This window comes from Salmo trutta, chromosome 3 (genome assembly GCF_901001165.1).
Source record: "Salmo trutta chromosome 3, fSalTru1.1, whole genome shotgun sequence".
Lineage (NCBI taxonomy): Eukaryota > Metazoa > Chordata > Actinopteri > Salmoniformes > Salmonidae > Salmo > Salmo trutta.
In genome coordinates, this window is record NC_042959.1 from 4,911,604 (window position 1) to 4,929,434 (window position 17,831).

Sequence of the window (17,831 nt, forward strand, 5' to 3'; positions counted from 1 at the left end):
CTTCCTTACGTTGTAATTATACCAAATTGGCCTCTAATTTAGTTATCGGAAAGGGAGCTCTTAAAAAACAAACTGCTTGTGAAAGGAAACATTTCCTTTTCTTGAAGCTGTTCAACTGTATCATAAAACAGGAAACAAAAGGTGTATATAAACAAACAAAAAACATTAGGCCGGTTAAATGTAAATGAAGGCTATGTTGTCTTTAACTGGCTCTGGGCTACCATTTGGCAAGTAACAACTACTGTTACACACGAGACATAACGATAAAAAGCGATGTTAAAAGCCTTGATATCAAGAGGCTAGTGAAAAGGCCCTGATTACCTTAAAATGTCATAGCTAGCTGCAACCTGAGGTGAATACATAGTACTTCATAATGAACATCTGAGCAGCAGACCGACACAAACCGCATCAAAATCATATGTAATAATCTGTTTACTGGCTTCAAGAACAAGGCTGCTCACTCTTTTTTGAAGACTGCAAACATCAATTCTTTATGATAGCCGATGAATTTCACACACATTATTTAAGAACACTCTTGACAATATCCCTGACTATGTCTGTCTTACTGTTGCCTTAGGTCTTCCTCTCTGCTGGTCTTACTGCAGTAGAGGATGGTATCTAGAGAGAAGAACTGTACCATTCTGATCTTACTGCAGTAGAGGATGGTATCTAGAGAGAAGAACTGTACCATTCTGATCTTACTGCAGTAGAGGATGGTATCCAGAGAGAAGAACTGTAACATTCTGGTCTTACTGCAGTAGAGGATGGTATCCAGAGAGAAGAACTGTAACATTCTGGACTTACTGCAGTAGAGGATGGTATCTAGAGAGAAGAACTGTAACATTCTGGTCTTACTGCAGTAGAGGATGGTATCCAGAGAGAAGAACTGTAACATTCTGGACTTACTGCAGTAGAGGGTGGTATCTTGAGAGAAGAACTGTAACATTCTGGACTTACTGCAGTAGAGGACGGTATCTTGAGAGAAGAACTGTAACATTCTTATCTTACTGCAGTAGAGGACGGTATCTTGAGAGAAGAACTGTAACATTCTGATCTTACTGCAGTAGAGGACGGTATCTTGAGAGAAGAACTGTAACATTCTGATCTTACTGCAGTAGAGGACGGTATCTTGAGAGAAGAACTGTAACATTCTGATCTTACTGCAGTAGAGGACGGTATCTTGAGAGAAGAACTGTAACATTCTGATCTTACTGCAGTAGAGGACGGTATCTTGAGAGAAGAACTGTAACATTCTGATCTTACTGCAGTAGAGGACGGTATCTTGAGAGAAGAACTGTAACATTCTGATCTTACTGCAGTAGAGGACGGTATCCAGAGAGAAGAACTGTAACATTCTGATCTTACTGCAGTAGAGGACGGTATCCAGAGAGAAGAACTGTAACATTCTGATCTTACTGCAGTAGAGGATGGTATCCAGAGAGAAGAACTGTAACATTCTGGACTTACTGCAGTAGAGGGTGGTATCTTGAGAGAAGAACTGTAACATTCTGGACTGACTGCAGTAGAGGACGGTATCTTGAGAGAAGAACTGTAACATTCTGATCTTACTGCAGTAGAGGACGGTATCTTGAGAGAAGAACTGTAACATTCTGATCTTACTGCAGTAGAGGGTGGTATCTTGAGAGAAGAACTGTAACATTCTGATCTTACTGCAGTAGAGGGTGGTATCCAGAGAGAAGAACTGTAACATTCTGATCTTACTGCAGTAGAGGACGGTATCTTGAGAGAAGAACTGTAACATTCTGATCTTACTGCAGTAGAGGATTGTATCTTGAGAGAAGAACTGTAACATTCTGATCTTACTGCAGTAGAGGACGGTATCCAGAGAGAAGAACTGTAACATTCTGATCTTACTGCAGTAGAGGACGGTATCTAGAGAGAAGAACTGTAACATTCTGATCTTACTGCAGTAGAGGACGGTATCTTGAGAGAAGAACTGTAACATTCTGATCTTACTGCAGTAGAGGACGGTATCCAGAGAGAAGAACTGTAACATTCTGATCTTACTGCAGTAGAGGACGGTATCTTGAGAGAAGAACTGTAACATTCTGATCTTACTGCAGTAGAGGATGGTATCTTGAGAGAACAACTGTAACATTCTGGTCTTACTGCAGTGGAGGATGGTATCCAGAGAGAAGAACTGTACCATTCTGATCTTACTGCAGTAGAGGACGGTATCTAGAGAGAAGAACTGTACCATTCTGGTCTTACTGCAGTAGAGGACGGTATCTTGAGAGAAGAACTGTAACATTCTGATCTTACTGCAGTAGAGGACGGTATCTTGAGAGAAGAACTGTAACCTTCTGATCTTACTGCAGTAGAGGATGGTATCCAGAGAGAAGAACTGTAACATTCTGATCTTACTGCAGTAGAGGATGGTATCCAGAGAGAAGAACTGTAACATTCTGATCTTACTGCAGTAGAGGACGGTATCCAGAGAGAAGAACTGTAACATTCTGGTCTTACTGCAGTAGAGGATGGTATCCAGAGAGAAGAACTGTGTGCAACCAAATTCCACGTACAGGTCAGAAACAGAACTTTACCACCAGATGAAGACAATGACTAAGCTGTTCAATATTCTACATTCAGAAGACAATAAAAAAAAAACAATATATAGTTTTTGTTGTATGATAGCTATTTACTAATTTTTCCAAGACTATAATACGGTACCATAATATCTACCACCAATATTGCTACGTAACCTGTAAAAATACAGGTATAAGTTACTGCTATACAATTATTCTGATTCTGCTATCAAATCACCATTCAGATGTCGTTAAATCTATCCTCTTTGACAAGCACTGTATATTTTGCAGTGCTAGAAAAAATACCCAATTATCATACTTGAGTAAAAGTAAAGATATCTTAACAAAAAATGACTCAAGTAAAGTGAAAGACACGCAGTAAAATACTACTAAAACATATTTTGTATTAAATATACTTAAGTAACAAAAGTAAATGTAATTGCTAAAATATACTTAAGTATCAAAGTAAAAGTATACATAATTTCAAATTCCTTACCAGAGAGCACCATTTTCCTGTTATTTTTTTAATTTAATTTACAGATTATCCAGGGACACACTCCAACACTCAGACATAATTTACAAATGAAGCATTTGTGTTTAGTGAATCCACCAGATCAGAGGCAGTAAGGATGACCAGGGATGTTCTCTTGATAAGTGTGTGAATTTGACCATTTCAATGTACTGTTGAGCATTCAAAACCTAACAAGTATTTTTAGTTGTCAGGGAAATTGTATGGAGTAAAAAGTATATTATTTTCTTTAGGAATGTTGTGAAGTAAAATTAAAAATTGTCAAAAATATAAATAGTAAAGTACACATACAGAAAAAACTACTTAAGCAGTACTTTAAAGTATTTTTACTTAAGTACTTTACACCACTGGTATTTGGAACCTACACACATCATTGGATGAATTCAATATACATTAGAGGCTGAGTATATTCCATGAAAGCCTGGCCAGTAGGTAGCCTTGTGGTTAGAGCATTGGACTAGTAACTGAAAGGTTGCAAGATCAACTCCCTGAGCTGACAAGATAAAAAAGCTGTTGTTCTTCCCCAGAACAAAGCAGTTTAACCCACTGTTCCTAGGCCAACATTGGAAATAAGAATTCTTAACTTACTTGCTTAGTTAAGTAAAAAAAACAACAACATTTGAATCATTCTGTAAAGTGCTACAGTATATCAAGAGCTATTTTCTTTTCCAGGACGACTGGAGGCAACTACCTTTTTTGTTTTTCAACTCAAATCGAATTAGACAACCATAATATCCAATTATATTACACACCTGCACACAAAGACAGGGGAAAACATCAAATGATGAAGCAAAATGGCTGCGTGAATGGATGAAAAGCATACCTGTCATCCCACTCATGCCTCACTTGGCTCTAATTAGTCGATGTATTGATCTAATTAAGCAAATATGCCTCTGTTGAAGGCGTCCACGACTGACTGAGAAGATTGCCAGAGGCATAAAGTTGGTGAGATGGGGATTAGGAAGACTTCATGGTTTATATTATAGCTAGTCATGCTCATGCGTTTCATCCAATCAGAGATATTGAATTATTATATTCCCCTGAAGCAGCGGATTGTAATGTAATATTGTGTATGAAATGTAATATGTTCATTACAATACCCAATATGATAATTTATGGTTAAATAACAAGTGATTTATATTGTAATATGGTCAGGTAGGTGGTGGAGTGACACACTTCCGGGTTAAAATGAGGGGTTGGCTAATCGAACAGGAACAAAAGGGGTCACTGATTTTAGTAGTCCTGAAGTGTTACAACTGCCTGAAGGAAACCCGGTGTTTGTCCCTAATGGCACCCTATGGGCCCTGGTCAAAAGTAGTGCTCTTAAAAGGGAATAGGATGCCATTTTGGATGCAAACCTAGTGTCTATAGTGCTATATCTGCCTGAGGCAAACCTAATCCAGTGTCCATAGAGTGGTCAACACATTGAACAAGTGGAGAGAGGGTTTAAAATCCAAAACTTTACAATTTATGAGATATCATTCCTGGGACTTGTTCTGACTGCAGGGGCTGGGATGTCCAGTCCTGGGACCTGTTCTCACTGCAGGGGCTGGGATGTCCAGTCCTGGGACCTGTTCTGACTGCAGGGGCCAGGGATGTCCAGTCCACTCCGCCATGCAACAGAGGGTGTCTAAGACTCTGTGATTAGCACACTGGCCAGCTAATTTTAGCAGGGTTTGGAATTGGACTAATCAGGAATTAAGAGCCGACATCCACTCTAAATCCCCTTCTTTACACATTCACAGGGGATACTTTCAGGATGGAAAAAAGGCAATTGTCTGTGGCCTTCCGATTATCCCCTAGAAAAGCCTCTAATCTGGCTGAAAGTACTTAAGGAGTCAAACAGCAAAATAAACTAGATTGATTATCATCCATCCATTGGTCTGGTCTGTTTTCATACTCCACCACAGTAGATGGATGAGGGAGGAGGAGGAAGTTGTGAGGAGGAGGAGGAAGATGAGGAAGATGAGGAAGAGGTGGTGGAAGTTGTGAGGAGGAGAAGGAGGAGGAGGAAGATGAGGAAGAGGTGGTGGAAGTTGTGAGGAGGAGAAGGAGGAGGAGGAAGATGAGGAAGAGGTGGTGGAAGTTATGAGGAGGAGGTGGAGAAGGAGGAGGAGGAAAATGTCAGAAGGGAGAGGAGGAAGATGTAATGAGGAGGAGGTGGAAGGGGATGAAGAGGAGGTGGAAGTTGTAAGGAGAAGGAGGAGGAGGAGGAGAGATGGGGGAGGTTGTCAGGTGGAAGAGGAGGAGGAGGTGGAGGTGGAGGAGGAGAGATGGGGGAGGTTGTCAGGTGGAGGAGGAGGAGGAGGTGGAGGAGGAGAGATGGGGAGGTTGTCAGGTGGAGGAGGAGGAGGTGGAGGAGGAGAGATGGGGAGGTTGTCAGGTGGAGGAGGAGGAGGAGGAGGAGAGATGGGGGAGGTTGTCAGGTGGAAGAGGAGGAGGAGGTGGAGGAGGAGAGATGGGGAGGTTGTCAGGTGGAGGAGGAGGAGGAGGAGGTGGTTTCGCCAGCTGGCCTGGCCCCTCCTAACCACCATCTGCTTTAACAAATGTTAAGGCTGGACTAAATACCCCTGAGTCCTAACCAGATTATCAGATATTCTAAAAAGGGGACTTGCCTCTTATCGTCTCCCAATCTCTTTTACAAAAGTAAATCAAGACTTGCTGTAGGGGATTACCAGGATTAGGGGCGACCACAGACAAGGTTCTCAGCTCTGTGTCTTAAAGTCGCTGCCCTTCAGCCTGTCTCCCTTCTGTTTACTAGAATCTAAAGACATGCAAAGCCTTTCATTCAGTGCATCCAGCTGGCCCATTGTTTCCTCTGTCCTTGAGTGTCACTCTACTGTAAATTATCTTGCAGGGAGGCTGGTTAGGGAAGGAACTTCCATTTTTTTATTCAGATGGTGAAATCAAAGTTAACATTTACAATAATGAGTTAATGAGTGTTATCTGCAGCACTCTATAACGTGTCTATATTAGGTCAGCCTTGGTTCCAACACATTAGAGGTGATCTTTAAAAGCCTTGTCCACACATGGTGGTGGGACCCCAAGCATTTTAGCAAAGACACTACATTGCAGTCCAGATATACACTGAGTGGACAAAACATTAGGAACACCTTCCTAATATTGAGTTGCACCCCCTTTAACCCTCAGAATAGTCTCAATTCATTGTGGCATGGACTCACAGGGATGCTGGCACACAGTTCTTTAAAATTGGCTGGATTTCCTTTGGTTGGTGGACCATTCTTGATACACACAGAAAAACCAGCAGGTACTACCACCATACCCAGTTCAAAGGCACTTCAATATTTTGTCTTGCCCATTCACCCTCTAAATGGCACACATACACAATCCACGTCTCAATTGTCTCGAGGCTTAAATATCCGTCTTTAACCTGTCTCCTCTCCTCCACTCTACACGGATTGAAGTGGATTTAACTAGTGACATCAATAAGGGATCATAGCTTTCACCTGGATTCACCTGTTCAGTCTATACCATGGAAAGAGCAAGTGTTCCTAATGTTTTGTGCACTCAGTGTATATGAAACATTAGTATGTGGTGTCGAGCACCCAACCGTCATGGAATATTAAACAATGCCTCAGAGGAGAGGATTTCCTGGTTAGAGACTCAACCCACTGTCTGCGTGATAGATTGCTGACAGATTTCCCAGTGTACACCACTTCAAAGAGGATAAAATGAGGCATGAATTTCAATACAAACAACCCTGAGCTGCTCTTGCTCTGCCTCTGCATTGGCGTTCACAGATGGCGGCTGATTTCAGACGTAGTAGCCTAGAGTACCAGACAGTATTTTCCACAAGACAACAACAACAACAACAAAAAACATTGTCCAGAGTACACAAAAAAAAGCTCTCTAAATAAAATGTTGTATTCCTCTTTCCTCTTTACTATTATCATGTATGTCCAATACAGTTCCCTGTCAAAGATTATGTTCATCCTCATGCTTAATGCATTTAAAGCAGAACATGGTTCCCAGTTTTCAAAGGAAAATCTTGTAATTCTTGTTTATCCGTATGACAACCTGAAACGACAAAACATGGAGGAAAAAAGCAATCTAGGACTGACAAATCAGACTAAACCTTACAGCACCTAGGATGAGGTTACAGTGCACTGCGTTCTAGGCTTGCAGTTATTAAGTCATTCCCGAAATGACACAAGATACAAATGTGTACCGAGAACACGATGTAGTTGTCTTTGAGATAATTACATCAGAGGTAAAGGAATAACCGGAGCGTTTCTACAATCCTCCACCAAAACAAAACCCCATCTCATTATTTTATGAGTCCAGTATACCCGGGATAGTCTATATTTAAGCAACAAGGTACGAGGGGGTGTGGTATATGGCCAATATACCACGGCTAAGGGTTGTTCTTACACACGACGCGTTGCAGAGTGCCTGGACACAGCCCTTAGCCGTGGTATATTGGTCATATACCACAAACCCCAGAGGGGCCTTACTGCTATTACAAACTGGTTACCAACGTAACTAGAACAGTAAAAACGAATGTTCTGTCATATCCGTGGTATACGGTCTGATATACAACAGCTTTCAGCCAATCAGCATTCAGGGCTGGAACCACCCAGTTTCTAATTCTTCTTTAGATAATGGTTAAACATGGAACAAACCGTGCTGCTCAGATTCCTAGCCGTTGTAACACCTCATTTCCTCAACAGATTTGTTTTTAATGAAAACAACAATCTCGACTGTAGAGCCACTCCACATCTTAGAGAGGGAGAGAGAGGGAACACACTCCTCTCTGTCTTCGCCACTGATTTGATTGTTGTACACACACACAAAGGTAAGAAGGCTGCAGCAATGGGGATGATTGAATTATTCAGTTTGGCAGAGATTTGGCAGCAATTGTGTGGAGTGCCTTGAGTAGGGAGAAACACAGACAGAAAGGAAGGGAAGAGATTGCAAGTAGAAGGAGAGAGAGAAAGAGAGCTAGAGAGAGAGACAGAGACAGAGAGAGAGAAAGAAAGAGAGAGAGAGGGAGAGAAAGAGAGCTAGAGAGAGAGACAGCAAGAGAGAAAGAAAGAGGGAGAGAGAGAGGGAGAGAGAGAGAGAGAGAGAGAGAGAGAGAGAGAGAAAGAAAGAGAGAGGGAGAGAAAGAGAGCTAGAGAAAGAGACAGCGAGAGAGAAAGAAGAGGGAGAGAGAGAGGGAGAGAGAGAGGGAGAGAGAGAGAGAGAGAGAGAGAGAGAGAGAGAGAGAGAGAGAGAGAGAAAGAAAGAGAGAGAGAGAGGGAGAGAAAGAGAGCTAGAGAAAGAGACAGCGAGAGAGAAAGAAAGAGGGAGAGAGAGAGGGAGAGAGAGAGGGAGAGAGAGAGGGAGAGACAGAGAGAGAGAGAAAGAAAGAGGGAGAGAGAGAGGGAGAGAGAGAGGGAGAGACAGAGAGAGAGAGAGCATCCTCTAGTTTCCTACTCCATTAGACAGCCCCATGCGTAGCCCAGTACCGACCATCACCAGTGATGCAGCTATATAGCCTGAGCACATCATTCTCCAGATCACAGTTACCACTCTGCTCATTTCCTTTATGCTCCTGACACATAGTACAATGAAAGCTTTATGAGTAGAACTAAAAAACTGAAAGAGATTTACATTTGAAGTCAGAAGTTGACATACACTTAGGTTGGAGTCATTAAAACTCATTTTTCAACCACTCCACAAATTTCTTGTTAACAAACTATAGTTTTGGCAAGTCGGTTAGGACATCTACTTTGTGCATGACACAAGTAATTTTTCCAACAATTGTTTACAGACAGATTATTTCACTTATAATTCACTGTATCACAATTCCAGTGGGTCAGAAGTTTACATACACTAAGTTGGCTGTGCCTTTAAACAGCTTGGAAAATTCCAGAAAATGATGTCATGGCTTTAGAAGCTTCTAATAGGCTAATTGACATAATTTGAGTCAATTGGAGGTGTACCTGTGGATGTATTTCAAGGCCTACCTTCAAACTCAGTGCCTCTTTGCTTGACATCATGGGAAAATCTAAATAAATCAAAAGATATCCACAGTAAAATATATCCACAGTAAAATGAGTCCTATATCGACCTGAAAGACCACTCAGCAAGGAAGAAGCCACTGCTCCAAAAACGCCATAAAAAATTATGTGGATATATTAAAGCAACATCTCAAGGCATCAGTCAGGAAGTTAAAGCTTGGCCGCAAATGGGTAGTAGATGGACAATGACCCCAAGCATACCTCCAAAGTTGTGGCAAAATGGCTTAAGGACAACAAAGTCAAGGTATTGGGGTGGCCATCACAAACACCTGACCTCAATCCTATAGAAAATTTGTGGGCAGAACTTAAAAACTGTGTGCGAGCAAGGAGGCCTACAAACCTGACTCAGTTACACCAGCTCTGTCAGGAGGAATGGGCCAAAATTTACCCAACTTATTGTGGGAAGCTTGTGGAAGGCTACCTGAAACGTTTGATCCGAGTTAAACAATTTAAAGGCAATGCTACCAAATACTAATTGAGTGTATGTAAACTTCTGACCCACTGGGAATGTGATGAAAGAAATAAAAGCTGAAATAAATTATTCTCTCTACTATCATTCTGACATTTCACATTCTTAAAATAAAGTGGGGATCCTAACTGACCTAAGACAGATAATTTTAACTAGGATTAAATGTCAGGAATTGTAAAAAATTGAGTTTAAATGTATTTGGTTAAGGTGTATGTAAACTTCGGACTTCAACTATACATCCATTACATCCAACTGACTCCGTGTTGATGAAAAGCTGAGAAAAATGAGAAATCCAAGATAATTATTTACAAGTGTAATTGGGTTGAAAACCCTTTAAAATCGAGGAAATCTTGAAACTGAGCCCTGGCTGGTCTGCAAACTATCCCTAGGCAAATGGAACATGACAGACAACATGATCTTATGGAAGCTTGTAAATCAATGCTAATGTGAAGAAATATTGGTTTTCTGTATTGATAGCAGCATCTCACTAATGTAGTACTGATTTATGCAGGAATATGGTAGTATAGCGTTACAGATATCAGAAGGGGCGATTGACCAAGCTAGTCTGATTGCAGACATTAGCGTTTTTGAAGGTTGTATGGACTAATCATGTCATCTTTCACTGGCCCCTCGATTATGACAAACACAACAGTATATGATCAATTAGAGTGTATTTTTGGCAGATCTATCTCTGCTTGATTAAGCAGTAGGAGTAATATCAGATTGTACAAGAGAACATACACTCACTGTATCACATTTAATTCACAATTGACATTGTAGAAACATATAGAGTATTTGTTCACGTCCAAGTAGGGCTTAGCTATATCCTCGTAGAATTATCATGTATATGTGTGTGTGTGTGTGTGTGTGTGTGTGTGTGTCTGTGTGTGTGTGTGTGTGTGTGTGTGTGTGTGTGTGTGTGTGTGTGTGTGTGTGTGTGTGTGTGTGTGTGTGTGTGTGTGTGTGTGTGTGTGTGTGTGTGTCTGTGTGTGTTTTTGTGCTCGTGCATGTGTGTGTGTATGCATGTGCGTGTGGACAAGTCAGTGCATTATGTGTAATCCAACTTACAATGAATGTCCAGCTTCCTGGGCTGTTAGATGAAATCTTACACGAGGCCAGGTGTTCAGGAATCATGTTACAGCCTGTCAGTGACAGGCTGTAATACAACCAGCAGACAACCTTAAAGTCATTTTTACAAGATGATAAAAATCACTGAGAATGTTCTCAAAAAAGGCATCTGACTGGAATCACAAACACTTTTTTTTTTAAGAAAGAATCTAGAATCCAAATTGTATATTTCTTTTCATCAACTGGATAAGTCTGCAATCAAAAAATGGTCTGTAAAAGCTCTTCCCTTTCTGTTGCTTTACATACAGTGACGCGTGAAATAAATGACGAATCCAGACATAATACTTGATCTTTCATACCCAAAATGTAAAAGACATTCATTAAAAAAAAAAATCGAACTCATATGGGCTTCCTCACGTTTTTTACTTCCTGTCTTTAATTTAGAGCATACTGCTAATGATAATGAGGATGTCTGACTGTTTTCGCTGCATTCCTGTTGTTATATTTAGATTTATTCTTTTCCATTACTTTTCCCTATTACCCAACCTAATTCAAGTCTGCAAACTTTAATATGAACGTCTAAAAGGGTAAATGGTTACTTTTTTATCTTTTACTTTATTTATTTCTCAATACCTTAAAGTATAACTGACAGCATTGTTTGCCTTGTTTTCACAAAAGTCCTGTTTGCATATTTTCCATCATGACTTCTGATTAAAACTGTTCCCGAATGAGAGATGGATATCTAAACTGTTTAATCATTTCTTTCCGCTAGTCGAGTTATGTTGTTGCAAGAATAATTGGACACACAATTATTATTGTGTCCAACTAACCATTCCAGCAACACAGAAGTTGTGAAGGGCATTGGCCGTCGTTGACCTAGACAGTACAATGTAGAATAACAAAACAGAAAATGTACTAATCATCGTATAGATGATCTCAAGGTTATTTTTTATTCTTAATGGGATTCTGTTATAAGTAGAGGAAATTAAGGAAAGATGGACAGACAGTATATTATAATGAAGGACAGAAAGACAGACAGTATATTATAATGAAGGAAAGAAGGACAGACAGTATATTATAATGAAGGAAAGAAGGACAGACAGTATATTATAATGAAGGACAGAAAGACAGACAGTATATTATAATGAAGGAAAGAAGGACAGACAGTATATTATAATGAAGGACAGAAAGACAGACAGTATATTATAATGAAGGACAGAAAGACAGACAGTATATTATAATGAAGGAAAGAAGGACAGACAGTATATTATAATGAAGGACAGAAAGACAGACAGTATATTATAATGAAGGAAAGAAGGACAGACAGTATATTATAATGAAGGAAAGAAGGACAGACAGTATATTATAATGAAGGAAAGAAGGACAGACAGTATATTATAATGAAGGACAGAAAGACAGACAGTATATTATAATGAAGGAAAGAAGGACAGACAGTATATTATAATGAAGGACAGAAAGACAGACAGTATATTATAATGAAGGAAAGAAGGACAGACAGTATATTATAATGAAGGTAAGAAGGACAGACAGTATATTATAATGAAGGAAAGAAGGACAGACAGTATATTATAATGAAGGAAAGAAGAACAGACAGTATAATATAATGAAGGAAAGATGGACAGACAGTATAATATAATGAAGGAAAGATGGACAGACAGTATAATATAATGAAGGACAGAAAGACAGACAGTATATTATAATGAAGGACAGAAAGACAGACAGTATATTATAATGAAGGACAGAAAGACAGACAGTATATTATAATGAAGGACAGAAAGACAGACAGTATAATATAATGAAGGAAGGACAGACAGTATATTATAATGAAGGAAAGAAGGACAGACAGTATATTATAATGAAAGAAGGACAGACAGTATATTATAATGAAGGACAGAAAGACAGACAGTATATTATAATGAAGGAAAGAAGGACAGACAGTATATTATAATGAAGGAAAGATGGACAGACAGTATATTATAATGAAGGAAAGATGGACAGACAGTATAATATAATGAAGGAAAGAAGGACAGACAGTATATTATAATGAAGGAAAGATGGACAGACAGTATATTATAATGAAGGAAAGATGGACAGACAGTATATTATAATGAAGGAAAGAAGGACAGACAGTATATTATAATGAAGGAAAGATGGACAGACAGTATATTATAATGAAGGACAGAAAGACAGACAGTATATTATAATGAAGGACAGAAGGACAGACAGTATATTATAATGAAGGAAAGATGGACAGACAGTATATTATAATGAAGGACAGAAGGACAGACAGTATATTATAATGAAGGAAAGATGGACAGACAGTATATTATAATGAAGGAAAGAAGGACAGACAGTATATTATAATGAAGGAAAGATGGACAGACAGTATATTATAATGAAGGAAAGAAGGACAGACAGTATAATATAATGAAGGAATGAAGGACAGACAGTATATTATAATGAAGGAAAGATGGACAGACAGTATATTATAATGAAGGACAGAAGGACAGACAGTATATTATAATGAAGGACAGAAGGACAGACAGTATAATATAATGAAGGACAGAAGGACAGACAGTATATTATAATGAAGGAAGGACAGACAGTATATTATAATGAAGGACAGAAAGACAGACAGTATATTATAATGAAGGAAAGATGGACAGACAGTATATTATAATGAAGGAAAGAAGGACAGACAGTATAATATAATGAAGGAACGAAGGACAGACAGTATATTATAATGAAGGAACGAAGGACAGACAGTATATTATAATGAAGGAAGGACAGACAGTATATTATAATGAAGGACAGAAAGACAGACAGTATATTATAATGAAGGAAAGAAGGACAGATAGTATATTATAATGAGGGAAGGACAGACAGTATATTATAATGAAGGACAGAAAGACAGACAGTATAATATAATGAAGGACAGAAGGACAGACAGTATATTATAATGAAGGACAGAAGGACAGACAGTATATTATAATGAAGGAAAGAAGGACAGACAGTATATTATAATGAAGGACAGAAGGACAGACAGTATATTATAATGAAGGAAGGACAGACAGTATATTATAATGAGGGAAGGACAGACAGTATATTATAATGCAATGAGAAGGTCCAATGTCCTGATTAATAAGAAGAGGCATGGGAAATGTGCAATACAATGCAAAAAGACTTTAATAAATTCCAGAAGCTCACACATACATAAACAAAACATTTATATACAGTTTTTCTTCACATAATTGGCAAATCAAAGTTAATTACAAAGAGTATGTAAGGAGCATATTGTACTTCACATTGAATAAAAGTGAGGTTGGTATTTCATCGTCATCTGTCTCCCGTACGACAGAAGCTGTCTTGTCTCATGTATTCATGTATGTTTTTTTCTCTTTTCTCCCAAAGATCGGGTACATCTAATGATGATTGCAGTGCTAAGATGCTCTGTATAGTTCACACTGTGGTTCTACTCAGTAGTGTTACATTTGATACCATAATTACATCGTGGTACCTTCTCCAGAAACGATTTGGATCATTAGGAAGGTATCGTATATGTGACATACATACTGTGCATACAGCCTCGTCTACCAAAGCAGTCTCTTTATGAGACAACCCATTAAACATCATGACTATTAACAACAGTGGTAACCCCAACAAGCTGTTTATTAGTGTAGTATTGAAGATAGTAATTAAGATCAGGACATAACAATGATGAATGACTCCAAGTGTTTACACAATGCAGTAGAGGCATATATTTGTGTGGATACCAAACCAGAAGCAAAAGATTCTTCTCTCTTCCTAATGTCACCTCATTGCTGTTAATAAATTGAAGCCTGCTGAATGCTGCTTGCACTACATCTACCCGTGTTGGTGTTCAATGTTTATCCCTCCTGATTTCAATTGAATAAATAATGCATCAATATTAATTAGTGCACAAAAAAACAAGTTTGCATTATTTGTTTTGCTTTAGACCAACCAAGTGGTATCAACGAACTGCCTGAGTTTTACCATTTGGAATAATCATTTTAAATTTGTAACAATATATCTCACAGGTTAGATCGGCTGTGACTTGCGGAGCTGTCTCGCTGACTCCAATACACTAAGGTTAAACCATGGTGCTCTACGGTGAAGCTGTCTAACTGACTCTAACTGATGGGGCGGCAGGTAACCTACTGGTTAGAGCGTTGGCCTAGTAACCGATAGGTTTGCAAGATCGAATCCCCGAGCTGACAATCTGTCGTTCTGCTCCTGAACAAGGCAGTTAACCCACTGTTCCTAGGCTGTCATTGTAAATAAGAATTTGTTCTTAACTGACTTGCCTCGTTAAATAAAAAGCTGTCTAACTGACTCCAGAACACTAAGGTTAAACCATGGCCCTCTTTTATGAACAAAGCCTTTCGGTCCCTTGTGATTGTGGCTCAAAGTAGTAAACTCCTCTCTATTATGAGGTACAATTCCCTACTGTCCTACGGTGACAATCAGTAGACAATGTGGTGTCCCAGTCCAGTGGGCCATGCACTAGCCACACTCTTCACTACTAACACCAGCTGTGGTATTCCAGTCCAGTGGGCCATGCATATTAACACTAGCCACGCTCTTCACTATTAACACTAACTGTGGCACTGTAAGTGTATGGGACGATACAAGGCGATCATTGACATAAAGGTACATGGTGACATGGACAGAACAGTCACATAGTAGACCTATTTGCTGTAGGTCCATTAACATTAGGCCAAGACTGCAGCATCATACATTGCCAGTCACTATATCCATTAGCCCAAAAAAATAGCGAATTCAATGGATTCAAAAGCAAGTGAAATAAAACAGCCTCCTGGCACACTCTTAGAAACAAAGGTGCTATCTAGTACATTAAAGGGTTCTTCAGCTGTCCCCATAGGAGAACCCTTTGCAGAACCCTTTTTTGTTCTAGGTAGAACCCTTTTGAGTTCCATGTAGGATCCTTTCCACAGAGGGTTCTACATGGAATCCAGAAGAGTTCTAACTCGAACCAAAAAGGGTTCTACCTGGAACCAAGAAAGGTTCTCCTATGGGAACAGCCAAAGAACCCCTACGGAACCCTTATTTCTAAGAGTGTAGGTCAAACTTTCCTCAAACAGAATCAATAAATATAAACATAGTCAACTCTGTGATAAATATACATACATATAAACATACTTTACAGAATACAGTACAGAATAACTATTCATTGTTTTTACAGGGCGGTGGGTCATAACGTGTCATCATCTAGGAGATAGATACGAGATAAGTGATGGTATAGGGTTTCTGTAAAGTATTTCAAACCTCCTACAGGATTCACAAGTAGAGCTTTGTCAAGTTTCAGGCAGGCAACAACGTGTCTTCATTTCGGTGAAAATTATTCAAGTAAATACTTTTTTTTTTTCGCCCACAAAAAAAATTAAAACAAATTAACATATTCCTTTTTTGTTGGTTGGTGTTTTGAGGCTGTAGAGACTGTATAGTATGAGATTCACCTCTTCATCTGTGCCTTCCTCTCCCTCTCTCTCTCTCCCTCTCTAGGTACTGGCAGCTAGAGATTGATTTTTATCCTGTGGCAGCGAGTTGTACCTGAGCCACAGAGTGTGTCATAGAGTGGTGGTTTCAGTACCGTCTCCTGTAATATAGAGAGACAGACAGATATAGGGAGATTGAAGTTACAATATAATCCAGCTCTTAGAAACCTAATGTGTAGTAGCTGTTATTAAACTCTATTACACTCGAACAGTGAATACAAAAAAAATCTCTAGATCATTTTGTATTAAATAAATAAATAATAAAAAAAAGCATTCTTCAAGACACACCTGACAATCAGGTATAATTTTGCCAGATGAAGTCCTTGAAGAATACTACATGTGAGCATAAGCTTGTGCATTTTACTGTGATTATTAGAGCATGCAATTCTCTTCAACTGATTTAGCTCCAAATGTGTAATTACATCCACCACCCTACTGCAACACTTCGTTTAACCCTGAAAAAAAGCATTTTGTCTCATACTTTAGTCCTGACTCTGGTCCTCTGATACACGTCTGACATTCACAAGGTCTGCCCCAAAACTGGATGATCATGTTGAATCTGATCTTGCGCTGCTGCTTACATTAGGCCTACCTACAGTATGCATTTTGATTATAGAAGCATTGACTTTTGCGCGAAAAAAAAAAACAAAACTGTTGGATGTGAAATTGAATGTGAAATCATGTGATTTTTCTGTAAGGGTAGCTATAACACTTAGCTAGAGTGATTGTTTTAGGGATATATTGTAAATTACAACAACAACATAATCACGTCTGCAATCCTTTCAAATGTTCATGTTCTGAGATCATAAGTTAAATGGTAATATCTGTGTACAGTATGTTAAGTATGAGTATGTTAATAGGACCTGCTAGCTAAGAAAATACACAAATCACAGGAGGTTGGGTCTGACATCAACAACTGACCTGGTATGCACTATGGCCCTGTGGAATATGGGACAAACAAAAGAGCATATTGGCCTTTTTGCTGTTGCATATTCATACCCGTGTCTGAGATCACTCAGCCAGCCAGGGAGGTTGCTCACTTGATCTGCCACAACTAAAGCACAGATTGAGACAGAGGTTTTCCACACGTCACTGGGAGGGATTGACCTCTAAAACTACCGGCTGAGAACAGGGAGATAGACAGAGATAAAAGAAAAGAAAGGCAGATATGAGGGAGGGAATAAAAGAGAAAGGGAAGCTAGGGAGAGAGGAAAAGAGGGTATGGTGCACTGAGCAGCATTGGATCCTACCTAACAGAGCTCTTAGGATATTAAGATACCATATGGTGCCATAAATATGTAGTCTCTGAAGTATTTTTGACAAGCTTTCCTCTTTAGCGCCTACATCCATGTGACCTTCATCTGTAAATCTCCTGTCTCCTATTAGGATTCAATGATCGTTTGCTGTTATATCCTTTATCCTCTAACTGCTTTAGGTAAGAGGTCAATAGAAGAGGCACGCAAAAGGAACTAAATCACTGTCTTTCACTTTCATGAACAAATAAAAACATCACAATCTGCTTTATCCTGTATTTTGGACTTTTTGTATTACAGGTTTATGCTCAGGGAGATTGTGCGGTGTCAACTTGCCATATGCTGTTTTTGTTAAGGCCATGCTGACTTGAACGGATCACAA

General features: G+C 39.2%; 1 protein-coding gene across 3 annotated transcripts in view; it reads right to left on the reverse strand.

Annotated features, from left to right (window-relative positions):
• Positions 1 to 17,831, reverse strand: part of LOC115166834 (protocadherin-11 X-linked) — a 240,323-nt gene that overhangs the window by 187,174 nt on the left and 35,318 nt on the right. The window contains exon 4 of one of the 3 annotated variants that reach the window (XM_029720720.1): positions 16,056 to 16,297. The exons of the other annotated variants lie outside the window; for them this stretch is intronic. Within the exon in view, the coding sequence (XP_029576580.1) occupies positions 16,214 to 16,297 (84 nt within the window). The 3' untranslated portion in view covers positions 16,056 to 16,213. Of the gene's footprint in view, positions 1 to 16,055; positions 16,298 to 17,831 lie in introns of those variants that run through there. 3 annotated transcript variants of the gene reach the window in all.